This window comes from Cyprinus carpio, chromosome B20 (genome assembly GCF_018340385.1).
Source record: "Cyprinus carpio isolate SPL01 chromosome B20, ASM1834038v1, whole genome shotgun sequence".
NCBI classification, from domain to species: Eukaryota; Metazoa; Chordata; class Actinopteri; order Cypriniformes; family Cyprinidae; genus Cyprinus; species Cyprinus carpio.
The window spans coordinates 23,664,202-23,679,147 of record NC_056616.1 but is presented as its reverse complement, the minus strand read 5'-3'; the positions used below and the strand labels follow the sequence as shown (position 1 = coordinate 23,679,147).

General features: G+C 44.6%; 1 protein-coding gene across 1 annotated transcript; it reads right to left on the bottom strand.

Moving 5' to 3' along the window:
* Nucleotides 1-10,166: 10,166 nt before the first annotated feature.
* Nucleotides 10,167-11,313, bottom strand: LOC109060095 (trace amine-associated receptor 1-like). Its single transcript, XM_019077242.2, has 2 exons — nucleotides 10,886-11,313; nucleotides 10,167-10,813 (listed from the first exon to the last, which is right to left on the bottom strand). The coding sequence occupies exons 1-2, from the start codon at nucleotides 11,214-11,216 to the stop codon at nucleotides 10,167-10,169; spliced, it is 978 nt and encodes a 325-aa protein (XP_018932787.2). The 5' UTR covers nucleotides 11,217-11,313.
* Between the last annotated feature and the right edge of the window lie 3,633 nt (nucleotides 11,314-14,946).

Below are 14,946 nucleotides of genomic sequence, written 5' to 3'. Positions count from 1 at the left end.
CAGGGAGGCCTGGTGAGGCCTACTACCTGACAAACACACAAAACATGGGAGCTCGCTTACAGAGAGGCCACCATAATCCTAATTCCAAACAACCACAATATGTGGGAGTTCACCTATAGAGAGGCCTAGAGAGGCCTACTACCTATTACCAGATAACCACCTTAAGTGGAAACTGAAAGTAATCTGGAACTCAACTCCAGGGAGGCCTGGTGAGGCCTACTACCTGACAACCACAAAAACATGGGAGCTCACCTTCAGAGAGGCCTGGTGAAGCCTACTACCTGACAACCACAATATGTGGGAGTTCACCTACAGAGAGGCCTAGAGAGGCCTACTACCTGTTACCAGATAACCACCTTAAGTGGAAACTGACAGTAATTTGGAACTCAACTCCAGGGAGGCCTGGTGAGGCCTACTACCTGACAACCACAAAACATGGGAGCTTGCTTACAGGGAGGCCTGGAGGGGCCTACTACCTGAAAAACATGCTGTTTAGTGGAAACGCACAGTATGTGGGAGCTAAACCTCCAGGGAGGCCTGGTGAGGCCTACTAGCTGACAACCACAGTATGTGGGAGCTCAACTTCAGGGAGGCCTAGTGAGGCCTACCTACCTGATAAACACGGTGCATGGGAGTTCACTTACAGAGAGGCCTAGAGAGGCCTACTACCTGTTACCAGAAAACCACCCTAAGTGGAAAGCTTATTTTCAGGGAGGCCTGGAGAGGCCTACTACCTGAAAACCATAGCTGATAGTGAGCCAGACTGGCAGTCCAGTTGACTGTCTTTGGGGCTTCGCCTTCAGGGAGGCATTATGAGTCCTACTAAAAAATAGTCCAAAAAGCGGGAATTCAACTTCAGGAAGGCCTGTGGGGCCTGCCACCTAGTAACCACAGTATGTGGGATTTAACCCTCAGGGAGGCCTAGTAAAGCCTACTACCTGACCACCACAAACTGTGGGAGCCCACCTTCAGGGAGGCCTGAAGAGACCTACTACCTGAAACAGCTGGATGTGACTAATCAGCTGGATGTGACTGCTGCTGGGGACTCGCTTAACAGGGAGGGCCTGGTCGAGCCTACTAGCTGATACATACTATAAAAAACTACTTTAACGTACACTGCTGGAACTATACTATACAAAAAAACTTTTCCTATAGTTTTGTCCTAGTGTATGTTCCACAATGTTGTGACCCACCTCCGAGGAGGCCTGTTAAGGCCTACTACTTGGCAGTGAGCCTTCTGCCCGAACTACCAGGGCCAACCACCGAAGGGTGAGCTGGCCTAGGAGCCCTATTTGGGGGCTATCCGGTCAAGGAAGCCTGCTGGGGCCTACTACCTAACCGTGCAGCCTTCGCGGCAGAAAAAACTGTTATGTTACTACAGCATCCTGGTCCCTAATCACATTGCCAAAGGCAGTGTACTCAGCAAAAAAACAATACCCTTATAGCAGGGGAGTACAACATACGCCATTCTGCCTAGTGGAGGCCCCATTAGGGGCCTACCTACTAAATACATAGGCGTCAGCCCATGGCAATGCTCTGGCTTCAAGGGAGCGGAGTTCAAAAACCCCAGAATGAAATGTAGTTTAGAACTCCCTGCTCAACCGGAGCCATCGTGGTGTGAGGTAGATAAATACAGAGCTGAGAATGGACTACTCAAAACTACCCTGAGTTAGCGAGGGAGTAACAACCATATGCCCCTGCAATGTAAGACAGGGAGCGGGCCTGCAAGTGGCTCCAAAGGGTGACAGGGATTTGTCCTGCGCCCAGCCTAGGGGAGCGGGGGGCTAAATTGCAAGCCAACCCATCGGTCGAGTGATTAGCTCAACGGGCTGAGTGGAGCCAGCTCTAGAGGCCCAAACATCTCCGTTCGGCAGGGTCTGACGAACTTTCACTTCGCAGAGCAAAAAGATGGCCTAATCCTGCCAGACTGATCCTACCTCATCTACCACCCTGCATTACTCTATCACCCCTGAATGCAGAGAAAGGGGCGGGCCTTGGCCAACAACTCCCATTTAAGGGAGGAGGCCGAAATCTAGGGGAGGAAGCCTAACACATAATGAATGTGGCAGCTATACTTAGCAACACGCCTCCAACATCCCCAGCATAGCCTAGGCCAGCTACAGAGGCAGCCCGGGGTGAGGGCCGACCTACAAGCATAGATCTTCCTGAGGGCTCGGAGGAGCCACAGCCTACTTGATTAAGAGGCTGTGAAACACTCAACCTACTGAAACCTTACAGAGCTCAGGGAGCGAACACTCAGGATACCAATGTCACAAACCGAAAGGCAGGACATCTATCTGAAGATCTATCTGAAGATCTATCTGAAGCGCCAGCATCAGTCTAAACCTAAAGCAAAAAATTTTTTTCAGGAAGACCAACTACTCTACCCCTGGGTGGCTAATAGCCCTGAGGCTAAAACAGAAATGAGCGGTGGCCCACCACGCATATAAAATGTTATGACAGGAAGGCCATCACATACTCAGCACGGAAGCCAAATCTTCTTTGAGCTTCTCCCTAATTCGTTCTAGCCACCAACTGGGGGAGGCTTCAGGGCCCTAAAGTCCAATACTTTAATTGCTCCTCTAAGAATGACCCCCTAGGTCTATACAGGGAACAAGGTCTGTAGAGAAATACAAATCAGTGTTAGTTATACACACAGAATTTTAAAACCAAAAAAGTTCACCTGCGGCGTGCGGAGTGAAGACTCGCCAGAGAGTTCTCAATGAATCTGGGGTCCACCACTTTTACATGCCTAAAAGAGGCGCTCACATCAACCAGTTGCTACGGCGGGCCATCAGAACATAGTTCTCATCATAAGGCCCATCCCCAGGGCTGGTGTAACGTAAACGCCTGGGGAGTCACAAAGAGGGAGAGGGCTGGTAGAAAAAGCCCTCCAGGGAGATCAAACCCTACTTCCGCTGAGCGTTGCTGCGCTTGTGCTGAATGACCTCCCTTAAATCCCTCTTCTTGCGGGAGGCTCGCCTCCTCTGCGTCCTACTCCTCCATGGAGGGGGCGCACGAGAGGTGACACTAGACCTCTGGTCCTGTCTACGGTCCTCAGACCAAGACGGACCAGGTCCTCGCCGCCTGCCTGGGTTGGGGCCTGGATCTCAGCGGTATACAGGTCTTAAATGCGGCTGAGCGCACCTTCGCCTCCCTAAACTTTCCCAACCACCGCCTCAACGGAGGGTGCCAAAAAGTTTAGCAGGCGAAAACTGGTGAATCAAGGAGAAGGGATTTTTCTTTCTCCCCGATATCAGCCAAGTTGAGCCACAGATGCCTCTCCGTGGCCACCATCGCCGCCATAGATCGGCCGATCGCGGCAGCAGTCTGTTTAGTGGCCCGGAGAGACAAATCTGTGGTCCGGCACGACTCAGCGACCGCCTCAGGGGACAGCCCTGCCCCCTGGTCGAGATCCTGCAGCAGGTCAGCTTGGTAGGCTTGGAGCACTGCCATGGTATGAAGGGCAGCAACCAGCCTGACCTGCTGCAGTGTACGCTCTGCCATTCAAGCAAGCCGTGATTTAAGGGGCTTGGATGGCAGAGTCGGAGTGGAAGCTACTACCTTGACAACCACAATATGTGGGAGTTCACCTACAGAAGCCTAGAGAGGCCTACTACCTGTTACCAGATAACCACCTTAAGTGGAAACTGACAGTAATTTGGAACTCAACTCCAGGGAGGCCCTGGTGAGGCCTACTACCTGACAACCACAAACATGGGAGCTTGCTTACAGGGAGGCCTGGAGGGGCCTACTACCTGAAAAACAAGCTGTTTAGTGTGAAAACGCACAGTATGTGGGAGCTAAACCTCCAGGGAGGCCTGGTGAGGCCTACTAGCTGACAAAACCACAGGTATGTGGGAGCTCAACTTCAGGGAGGCCTAGTGAGGCCTACTACCTGATAAACACGTGCATGGGAGTTCACTTACAGAGAGGCCTAGAGAGGCCTAGTACCCTGTTACCAGAAAAAGAAAACCACCCTAAGTGGAAAGCTTATTTTCAGGGAGGCCTGGAGAGGCCTACTACCTGAAAAACATAGCTGATAGTGAGCCAGACTGGCAGTCCAGTTGACTGTCTTTGGGGCTTCGCCTTCAGGGAGGCATTATGAGTCCTACTACCTGTAGTTCAAAAAAGTGGGAATTCAACTTCAGGAAGGCCTGTGGGGCCTGCCACCTAGTAACCACAGTATGTGGGATTTAACCCTCAGGGAGGCCTAGTAAAGCCTACTACCTGACCACCACAAAATTGGGAGCCCACCTTCAGGGAGGCCTGAAGAGACCTACTACCTGAAACAGCTGGATGTGACTAATCAGCTGGATGTGACTGCTGCTGGGGACTCGCTTAACAGGGAGGCCTAGTCGAGCCTACTAGCTGATAGCGAGTCTATTCTGCTACTTTAACGTACACTGCTGGAACCATACTACAAAAAACTTTTCCTATAGTTTTTGTCCTAGTGTATGTTCCACAATGTTGTGAACCACCTCCGAGGAGGCCTGTTAAGGCCTACTACTCGGCAGTGAGCCTTCTGCCCGAACTACCAGGGCCAACCACCGAAGGTGAGCTGGCCTAGGAGCCCTATTTGGGGGCTATCCGGTCAAGGAAGCCTGCTGGGGCCCTACTACCTAACCGTGCAGCCTTCGCGGCAGAAAAACTGTTACTACAGCATCCTGGTCCCTAATCACATTGCCAAAGGCAGTGTACTCAGCAAAAAAACAATACCCTTATAGCAGGGGAGTACAACATACGCCATTCTGCCTAGTGGAGGCCCCATTAGGGGCCTACCTACTAAATGCATAGGCGTCAGCCCATGGCAATGCTCTGGCTTCAAGGGGAGCGGAGTTCAAAAAACCCAGAATGAAATGTAGTTTAGAACTCCCTGCTCAACCGGAGCCATCGTGGTGTGTGAGGTAGATAAATACAGAGCTGAGAATGGACTACTCAAAACTACCCTGAGTTAGCGAGGGAGTAACAACCATATGCCCCCTGCAATGTAAGACAGGGAGCGGGGGCCTGCAAGTGGCTCCAAAGGGGTGACAGGGATTTGTCCTGCACCCAGCCTAGGGGAGCGGGGGGGGGCTAAATTGCAAGCCAACCCACTTCAACCCCTCGGTCGAGTGATTAGCTCAACGGGCTGAGTGGAGCCAGCTCTAGAGGCCCAAACATCTCCGTTCGGCATGGTCTGACGAACTTTCACTTCGCAGAGCGAAAGATGGCCTAATCCTGCCAGACTGATCCTACCTCATCTACCACCCTGCATTACTCTATCACCCCTGAATGCAGAGAAAGGGGCGGGCCTTGGCCAACAACTCCCATTTAAGGGAGGAGGCTGAAATCTAGGGGAGGAAGCCTAACACATAATGAATGTGGCAGCTATACTTAGCAACACGCCTCCAACATCCCCAGCATAGCCTAGGCCAGCTACAGAGGCAGCCCGGGTGAGGGCCGACCTACAAGCATAGATCTCCCTGAGGGCTCGGAGGAGCCACAGCCTACTTGATTAAGAGGCTGTGAAACACTCAACCCTACTGAAACCTTACAGAGCTCAGGGAGCGAACACTCAGGATACCAATGTCACAAATCGATAGGCAGGACATCTATCTGAAGATCTATCTGAAGCGCCAGCGTCAGTCTAAACCTAAAGCAAAAAAGCTCTCCTTTTTTTTTTTTTTTTAGGAAGACCAACTACTCTACCCCTGGGTGGCTAATAGCCCTGAGGCTAAAACAGAAATGAGCGGTGGCCCACCACGCATATAAAATGTTATGACAGGAAGGCCATCACATACTCAGCACGGAAGCCAAATCTTCTTTGAGCTTCTCCCTAATTCGTTCTAGCCACCAACTGGGGGAGGCTTCAGGGCCCTAAAGTCCAATACTTTAATGCTCCTCTAAGAATGACCCCCTAGGTCTATACAGGGAACAAGGTCTGTAGAGAAATACAAATCAGTGTTAGTTATACACACAGAATTTTAAAACCAAAAAGTTCACCTGCGGCGTGCGGAGTGAAGCGACTCGCCAGAGAGTTCTCAATGAATCTGGGGTCCACCACTTTTACATGCCTAAAAGAGGCGCTCACATCAACCAGTTGCTACGGCGGGCCATCAGTTATCATAAGGCCCATCCCCAGGCTGGTGTAACGTAAACGCCTGGGGAGTCACAAAGAGGGAGAGGGCTGGTAGAAAAAGCCCTCCAGGGAGATCAAACCCTACTTCCGCTGAGCGTTGCTGCGCTTGTGCTGAATGACCTCCCTTAAATCCCTCTTCTTGCGGGAGGCTCACCTCCTCTGCGTCCTACTCCTCCATGGAGGGGGCGCACGAGAGGCAACACTAGACCCTCTGGTCCTGTCTACGGTCCTCAGACCAAGACGGACCAGGTCCTCCCGCCTGCCTGGGTTGGGGCCTGGATCTCAGCGGTATACAGGTCTCAAATGCGGCTGAGCGCGCCTTCGCCTCCCTAAACTTTCCAACCACCGCCTCAACGAAGGTGCCAAAAAGTTTAGCAGGCGAAACTGGTGAATCAAGGAGAAGGGATTTTTCTTTCTCCCCGATATCAGCCAAGTTGAGCCACAGATGCCTCTCCGTGGCCACCATCGCCGCCATCGATCGGGTGGCCCGATCGCGGCAGCAGCAGTCTGTTTAGTGGCCCGGAGAGACACAAATCTGTGGTCCGGCGCAACTCAGCGACCGCCTCAGGGGACAGCCCTGCCCCCTGGTCGAGATCCTGCAGCAGGTCAGCTTGGTAGGCTTGGAGCAACTGCCATGGTATGAAGGGCAGCACCAGCCTGACCTGCTGCCGTGTACGCTCTGCCATTCAAGCAAGCCGTGATTTTAAGGGGCTTGGATGGAAGAGTCGGAGCTTTTAGTGTCGACACCCGCCCAGATACGAGATAGTTCGCAAACGTCTCGTCAATGGGCGGCATCGACACATAACCATACTCCCCGATCCCCTCAACATCAGCGAAATTACCCCACTGATGTCGATGAATACGGTCAGAGTATGGTTTCTTCCATGCCCTCTCGATCTCCCAGTGGAGATCAGGAAGGAATGGAAGGCTCTGCTGAGCTGGTGGTCCATGTTCAGGGAGAAACCGATCGTCCAAACGACCGCGAACGATCTCTCCCTGAGCGCGCCGCCATGGCAACTGAAATTATTCATTACCACGCTCAGAAAACAAACCACAACTCTGCGTACACGGGGCAGGATGGCTGACGAGGTTGAGGATCTAAATCATCCTCCTCAGCCATCTCTTGCCCAGCCTGAAAAGCACTCGCTGCAGTATCAGTAGGAGAATCGTCTCCGTCATCCACCTGCAGCTCACTCTCGTCAGCCGATGACGCGTCCGAGAGGTTAACGCCCCTCTCGAGACTGTCAGCGAGCTCCATCTGGGAGCCCCATGAAGCGCGTCGCCACTCTGTCTTGGCACGAGCGGGACCCGATCCGCGAGGACCAGACGCTGAACTCCCTTCCCTCGAGAAGAGAGCTCGACGAGAGCGGAGCGTTCTCAAAGGAAAAACGCTCACAAACTTGCACAGGACGCTCACTCAAGAGCATCCTGTGCATGCTCTTCACCCAAACAGTACAAACACATCTCGTGAGTGTCACCCGGCGACAAATATCTTGGGCACGGGTCAGCACATTTCACAAAATTTTTAGGACTTGCCTTAGATGTGCGTTTCATTTTTGCTGTAAGCAGACGTTTAAAAGACAAAACAGTCCCTGAAGACGAAAAGGATATTGTCATGGTTTCAAGGCGCCTTTTTATATATCCAGGTCGCACGCTCATCACTCAAGCTGATGATTCACGGCTGGTTGCCGGTCAGCATGATTGCTGTGAGTTGATATTTGATTTCAGACACCTGTCACACCTGAGGCGTTCCCCATAACGTCGATGACGTATTGTCAAAGTTCCCTTCGAAAGGGAACCGTGCTTGGCTAAACATAAGAAGATATAAAGAGCCCAAATTTTATGTTTTATTAAAAATATATACAGGCAAGCAATGCACTAATCTATTAAGCCACGTTAAGTTTTATTTATGTTTTTTCCTATGGGGGAGAAAACACCAGAAACTTTGCGCATTCCGTTCATATTCTGGGCTCATCTGTTTTCCTGTGATTTTATTAATCCCATAGATTTGGTCTTTTTATATCACTTTCTTCGTCCATTAGCCTAACTTAAGCATTTTCTATAATGGTTTTCTATGGAGGAGAAAAAACTTGACATGCATTAGCGCGTTGCGTTTATATTCTGGGCTATTTGCTTTATTGAAAATATTAATAATAAGGTTATTAATATCAATAGCTTTATTAATAGGCTATTAATAGTAATTACCCATGCAGCAACATAGTGCTGGCCCAGTTTGGCCCATATATGGTCCGCGTGAAATCCATGCGGGCCGGATCTGGGCCGGCACTGCATGCTGTCCGGGTATTAATACCGAATTTGGTCCTCCAGTCCAATGTCACATTAAGCATTGAAGGCCGCCCTTGCGTTTTCGTGTGGACAGCGAATCCGTATATTTTCTGAAACGATGATGTCATCAGCCCACATCTCGCCCCAGTCAGACACCGCTATGGAACGTAACAGCCATAAAAACATGTACAAATATTGAACGATTGTCTTTTTATTACCTAACATTAACACAGATTAAGAAATGTATTGTTCCATGTTTGTTTGTATACCGCGCGCAAGGTTTGTGCGCATAGTCCAAGTCTTCTTCTCTGTTTTTAGTGTATCTCTGTGGCAGAATTACAGTTCCACATGCTGGTCTGGCATGGATACTACATTGTTTTGTGTCGTTTTTGTGGTTTCGTGTGGACGCAGATATTTCTTGAGATATGAAACATTTTGAAAAATATGATGTTAATGAAGCCTCATTTACTGAAATCACTTGACTTCAGCAGGGCTCCTGATCAGTTGTTCAGAACAAATGATTCGCTGTTTCAAAGTGTTCATTACTATTAGAACGGCCCAACCAATTTATCTGACTGAGTGAGTCATTTACGCTGGATCCACTCCCATGGTTTCACGGTGTGTTCCAACGAAGGGCATTTCGGAGTGAAAACAATCATGGCCGCCATTTTGTTTGGCCACAAATTTCTCAAAACTGGCCACTTCAAAGGGCAATTTTGAAGGGTAAAACTGATGGACACCTCAGGCCTCATTTGTGCTGATTTTTTTCCATGATGACAGCGCCTCCGTGTGGGAACGGGATGATGATGCAGAAGGGCACTTCAAGAAACAGTTGTTTGGTCCCCTACACCCTTCAACCCTTCAGAGCTCTCACCCCAGAGAGTAAACCCTTTGAAGGGGTTAGGGCAAAGGGATGAGCCCTTCCGAATGGAAAGCAGGGTTTGACTTTGATTATTCACACGGGTTGAAAGAATCGATTCAAAAGAGTCATTCAGTCCCGAATCATTATTGTTATGAAACGGCAGATACGGCAAAAAAAAAAAAAAAACTAAAAAACATGAAAGCATACAGAAACGATGATGGTTGGTAAATAAAAGCACATTTGTTTTCAGTAAACTATCCCTTTTAGTGTCTTTATCAGAGACACAAAATTGATAGGCCTAATTGTGCTTTGGGGGCTTTCATATGACCCATATGCTTATGGATGTATTGTATTAGGCTATTAAATGAAAAACATTTAAATATGTTTAACATAAAATGGGACAAATGGAAAGGGCTGATTTCTTTCTGATTTCTAGTTTTAGGTTCCTCCAGGGTATCTTGAGAAGTAACATTGTGTTTGATACTGAAAGGAGAAGTAGCCTGCTTATTTAAGGAAGAAATTCTACTCTTGACAGACTTAAACATGTTTGTGTAATATTGTGAATTTACATGTGATTTAATTGGCATATTGAAACATTCAGAGTTGCTTGCAAAATGTAACATTATGCATGTAATAGATGGGTCTCAAAAGAATAATGATACACACTGATGCACTTTGACATTTGCTCATATTATAAAGGATTATATAGTCTAAATTTAATCTGCACACTTTTCATGTGGTGGGTCAGTATAAATAATGCATTTGTCATCTGGTTATTTGGCATCATGCTTACTGTGCAGAGATGAAATTATAGTTACATAGACATTAAAACATATTAGCAGGACATTTCTGTTTATTTACATTTATATATAAATTATTTACAAGAGATAGTCATTCCTAATTACGTCTTTCCATCAAGTCAAGTTGTGAAGAATTTACTTGAAATATTTTGGCCAAAAGAATGATTCTCAGAGCTTTTCTAAACCATCTATAAAAGAATGCATACACAAAAGGGTTACACAGAGAATTCAAATATCCAATCCACAAAAAAACATCAAATACGGTCGGTGGTATTGTGTAATCAAGAAAAGGATCTACTAGATTACAGAAGAAAAAGGGTGAGATGCTGACAAAAAATACCCCCATGATGATAGCCAGTGTTTTTGTGGCCTTTCCCTCGGTTTTATTTATAGATACACAGTTTTTCTTTCCCATGTGTGCTGAATGCTGTATAGATTTTGATTGTTTTCGTGCAACAAGGAGAATTTTTATATAAATGCTGACAGCAATTATTGCGGGAAGGCCAAAAGCAAGAAATGAGGAAATGGTGCTGGCTGCTGCGGTTTGAAAGATGATACAGGCTCCTTTACAGTCTACATTATTGAAATAAAACTCCTCATCACCCAAAATGTTGAGTTCTAGAAACACCATAGCAAATCCAACAAAGGCAGCCAGACCCCAGCTTAGGGAAATCATAATGAGGGAAATGGGAGGTGTGATTTTACTCCGGTACTGAAGCGGATGGCATACAGCATAATAGCGATCGATTGAGATGAAAGATATGTGCAAAAGAGATGTGATGCATAACATAATATCAACACTGCTGTGTATTTTACAGAACACGTCTCCCAAGTACCAACAAGTCTCAACGGACCGCAGCATGCTGGGAGGCATCACGAAACCTCCGATGAGCAGATCAGCCACGGCCAGAGAAAGGATGAGGTAGTTTGTTGGTGTGTGCAGCTGCTTGAAATGAATAATGGCGACGATGACCAGCAGGTTTCCACATACTGTGGTAAGCGCAATGGCACTGAAGAACAAATAAAGCAAAATCTGAATCTCTGATGGGTAGACGAATCTCTCACACGAGTTGTTGGATGACTCAAAACAGAGAACAGGCCCACGGTCAATCCTAGTCTGAGTTGAATTGTTTAGGTCCATGACCATCTGTTCAAAACAAACAAACAAACACACATTTATTTATAAGCAAATAACTCACTGCTTTTCTTATTACGTTAAAAGGAATATAATAGTTTGATTTCATATAGCCATGTATAACTACACAAAAACATTATGCAGCTTGATCATAAATCATTCCATTAAACATTTATGACAGACCTTGCCTGTCTACAAAAGAGCGAACCTTCAGAAAGCACTTATTTATATCCTCACCCCTCCTGCATTGCATCACTACTGTCACTACAGCCATCATCTGTCAACAACAGAAAAGCTTTTCCTATATGAGATTTCCCACTATTTTTATCCTGAGTTACATAAATCAATGAATGCAGTCTGTTAAACATACAATTTTTCTTCATCTTGGTGCTTTTATGTTCCACGATATTTGATAGTTATTACAATTAGCAGAGATCAACTGCTTGGATTGATTTTTATCATGCATTTATTACTTATATTTGGTTCTTTTAAATGTATTTTATTGTTTTGCCCTTTTTCCAGACCCAGGCGTAGAATTTTAAAATAAGAAAACCTTTCATAAAGTATGCATAATTGCATTTTAGAAACTATGGAAATTTAAAGAAAGATAATAAATATAAACTCTTTAGTATTTATTTTGTAAAAAGTTGTAAAAAATTTTTTTTTTTTTAACACATTTGGCTGTTGCACAGTTGTGATGTCATTTCCACCATGAATAAAATTTTTGCCCCATGCTTAACAGGGTCAGTGAAGAGCTTCAGATGAAATATGAGACGTGATGTTTGAAGAAAAATCCAGGTGAATTTCACTGATACACTCTGAAAAAAGTGGTGTAGGATTTACTTTGAAAAAAAATCCCTCAAAAATTACAAATAATTACAGCAACACATTGAATTAATCATGAATTTTGGAAGTGTAAAGACTGAAATGGTACTTTCTTATAAAACCCTCAGTGATCTTTGATGACAACTTGAAATTTTTTTTTACAATGCAGAACATAATTTCTTTTCTGCATCGTTTCCTGTCGAGCTGTAAAAATGTGAAAATGTAATATTTCTGTGCATTCAGGATTGAAGTACAGGCCTTTGCCTTTGAAGGAGTGGACTGATTGTTGATTTGTTTTTAAAAATGTTAATGTGCGTAAAAAGAATACATTCAGTCAGTTAATGTGTGTCAGTCTGAGTTTATGTGTGATTTAAATTTACATGATATAAATATTTTATTAGAATGTGCTTAAAATCCTAATCAAATGTCTTTTTGATTTCTCCATTGAAACATCATACCTGTGTAATTTCTGACTCTTGAGAAATCCTGTTGTGGAAATAACTGGTGGTTAGATTTATGTCTCCTTCATCTAAATATGTTTGTGAGCTTAGGGACTTATTAAATGTGATAAACATGTTTGGAGTATGTCCTGCTGTTTATCGGCACATTCACACCTGTCCTCATTATACTCCAAAAGAATCACACTTGACTCTGATTGATCCCTACAGGAGTGAAAACATTCACCTCAGAGCATTATCTCATTCTGATTTTGCTAATTAGATAATACGGAATAATAAGGAGTGACGTTTTTTTTTTTTTTTAAAAAAGTCATTAAAACTAAATAAATGAAAATTTATTCTCACTTCATCCACTATCCTGGATGGATTTTCATTTTTACAGAGATTATCACAATGCATTATGGGACTGCAAATCATCTTAATAAATCTTGCATTTGTATTTTGAGATCTTCATTAAGTACTAATTGCAACATGTTTATTTATTAATCAAGCAAATAAAATATCACATCAAATATAAAATAAAAATATAAAGTACACTAATTACAAATGCTTTGCTGAATAGCTTTGCTGTAAGATAAAAATACACTATACCATACAATTCAAATCAGTAAGATTTTAATAATAAATATTTTTATTCAGCAGTTATCCATTAAATTGATCAAAAGTGTCAGTAAAGACATTTCTTATGTTACAAAAAAAATCTATGTAAAATGTATCACTCTTTCCTCAAAAATATTAGGCAGCACAAGTGTTTTCAACATTAATAATAATAAATGTTTCTTGAGCACAAAATCAGCATATTAGAATGATTTCTGAAGGATCATGTGACACTGATACTGGAAATTCAGCTTTCCATCACAGGAATAAATTACATATATACATACATTACAATATATTCAAGTAGAAAACAGTTATTTAAAATTGTATTCATATTTTACAGTTTTACTGTTTTTACTGTATTTTTCACCAAATAAATGCAGCCTTCTTTCAAAGAGACTTCTTTCAAAAACACAAAAAAAAACCTCACCAGCCCCAAACTTTTTAACATGTACCAGGCTTAAAAATCCTTGAGCCATGGTCAAACCATAAAACTGAAATGTATATTTTAAGTGCTTGGCTATTATTTGCTGCCTCATCATGTAGGAGGGTCAAAGAAGATGGTGAAGTGTATTTAAGGGACTCTGACTCTTAGGGACGCTGTTAACATACCTGTAGTCCATTCTAGAATTTTATGGGTTTTGTTTTTTTAAGGCTGAGAGGATGGATTTATCCTCACAATAATATGATCCCACTCAGTTTTGTTTTCCTGCAGTGAACAACTCTTGTCTTAAAGGCACACATCATGTTTCCACTCAGACTGTGGTGTCTGCGATGATTGTGACCATTCTTCGAAATTCGGTGGTCATCATCTCCTTCGCGCACTTCAAACAGCTCCAGACCGCTAACATCCTGGTGATGTCTCTGGCTCTAGCAGATCTGCTGATTGGACTGGTGTTCATGACTTTCAGTATGATCCATTCTGTGGATGGCTGCTGGTATTATGGAGATGCATTCTGTTTGCTGCAATCCATTGCACTCCAGAGTTGCATATTTTTCATGTCTCTCTTTGTTAACACACCTAATTCAGGTAATCAGCTCACTAGAAGTGAGCTCTGTGCATTAACTGTGTTCTCATTGACATGGTCCCTACACAGTGTTCATTGCTCCCTACTCCCTGAGCAGGGGCAATCTGTTGAAGGTTACCTCACTTCGGAACATTCATTCATGGATTTGCTCTGCGCAACGTCTTCACACACGGACAAGTGTGACATCATATACCTCTGTAAATAAATACAATTTAAATTAACGTCTCGGACACTTCAATGCACTTTGAATGGAACATATACATTTGCTTAGAACTGGAATCGTGGCGGAATATTCTGTGATGTCCACTTCGCAGGGCACTTACGTTCAAATAGAACAAACGTCTAAAGTCATAAGAGAAATATATAAAATGTGCAGAGCAAAGGGCGCGAGGACTGGAATTGAGAACCACTGCTCTACACTGCTCAAAACTTGCGTTTGAATCATCAGTGGCAAATCCTTTACATAATACACATACTTACAGACTGTGAGTCAGAACAGCCGGCATTGTAGTCTTCTCTCCCAGGATCAGGAAACAGTCCTCTATAAAATCTGCTGCACACAGTCAAATATTTGGGTTTCAAACATTTCTAGTCATGTCCTCTTTTGGAAGGCCAAACAAAGTACGTATAGATTTTAAAATCTTGCTTATTACTTATAAAGCCCTGAATGGTTTAGCACCTCAGTATTTGAACGAGCTCTTGTTACATTATAGTCCTCTACGTCAGCTCCGTTCTCAAAACTCTGGCAATTTGATAATACCTAGAATATCAAAGTCAACTGCGGGCGGCAGATCCTTCTCCTATTTAGAGCCCAAACTCTGGAATAACCTACCT

What these genes read in the sequence shown, in the direction of transcription:
- LOC109060095 (XM_019077242.2), bottom strand. Translation starts at nt 11,216, where the DNA reads ATGGTCATGGACCTAAACAATTCAACTCAGACTAGGATTGACCGTGGG. An exon ending in GTACTTGGGAGACGTGTTCT is followed by an intron (nt 10,814 to 10,885) that starts GTAAAATACACA and finishes TCATCTCAATCG; the next exon opens with ATCGCTATTATGCTGTATGC.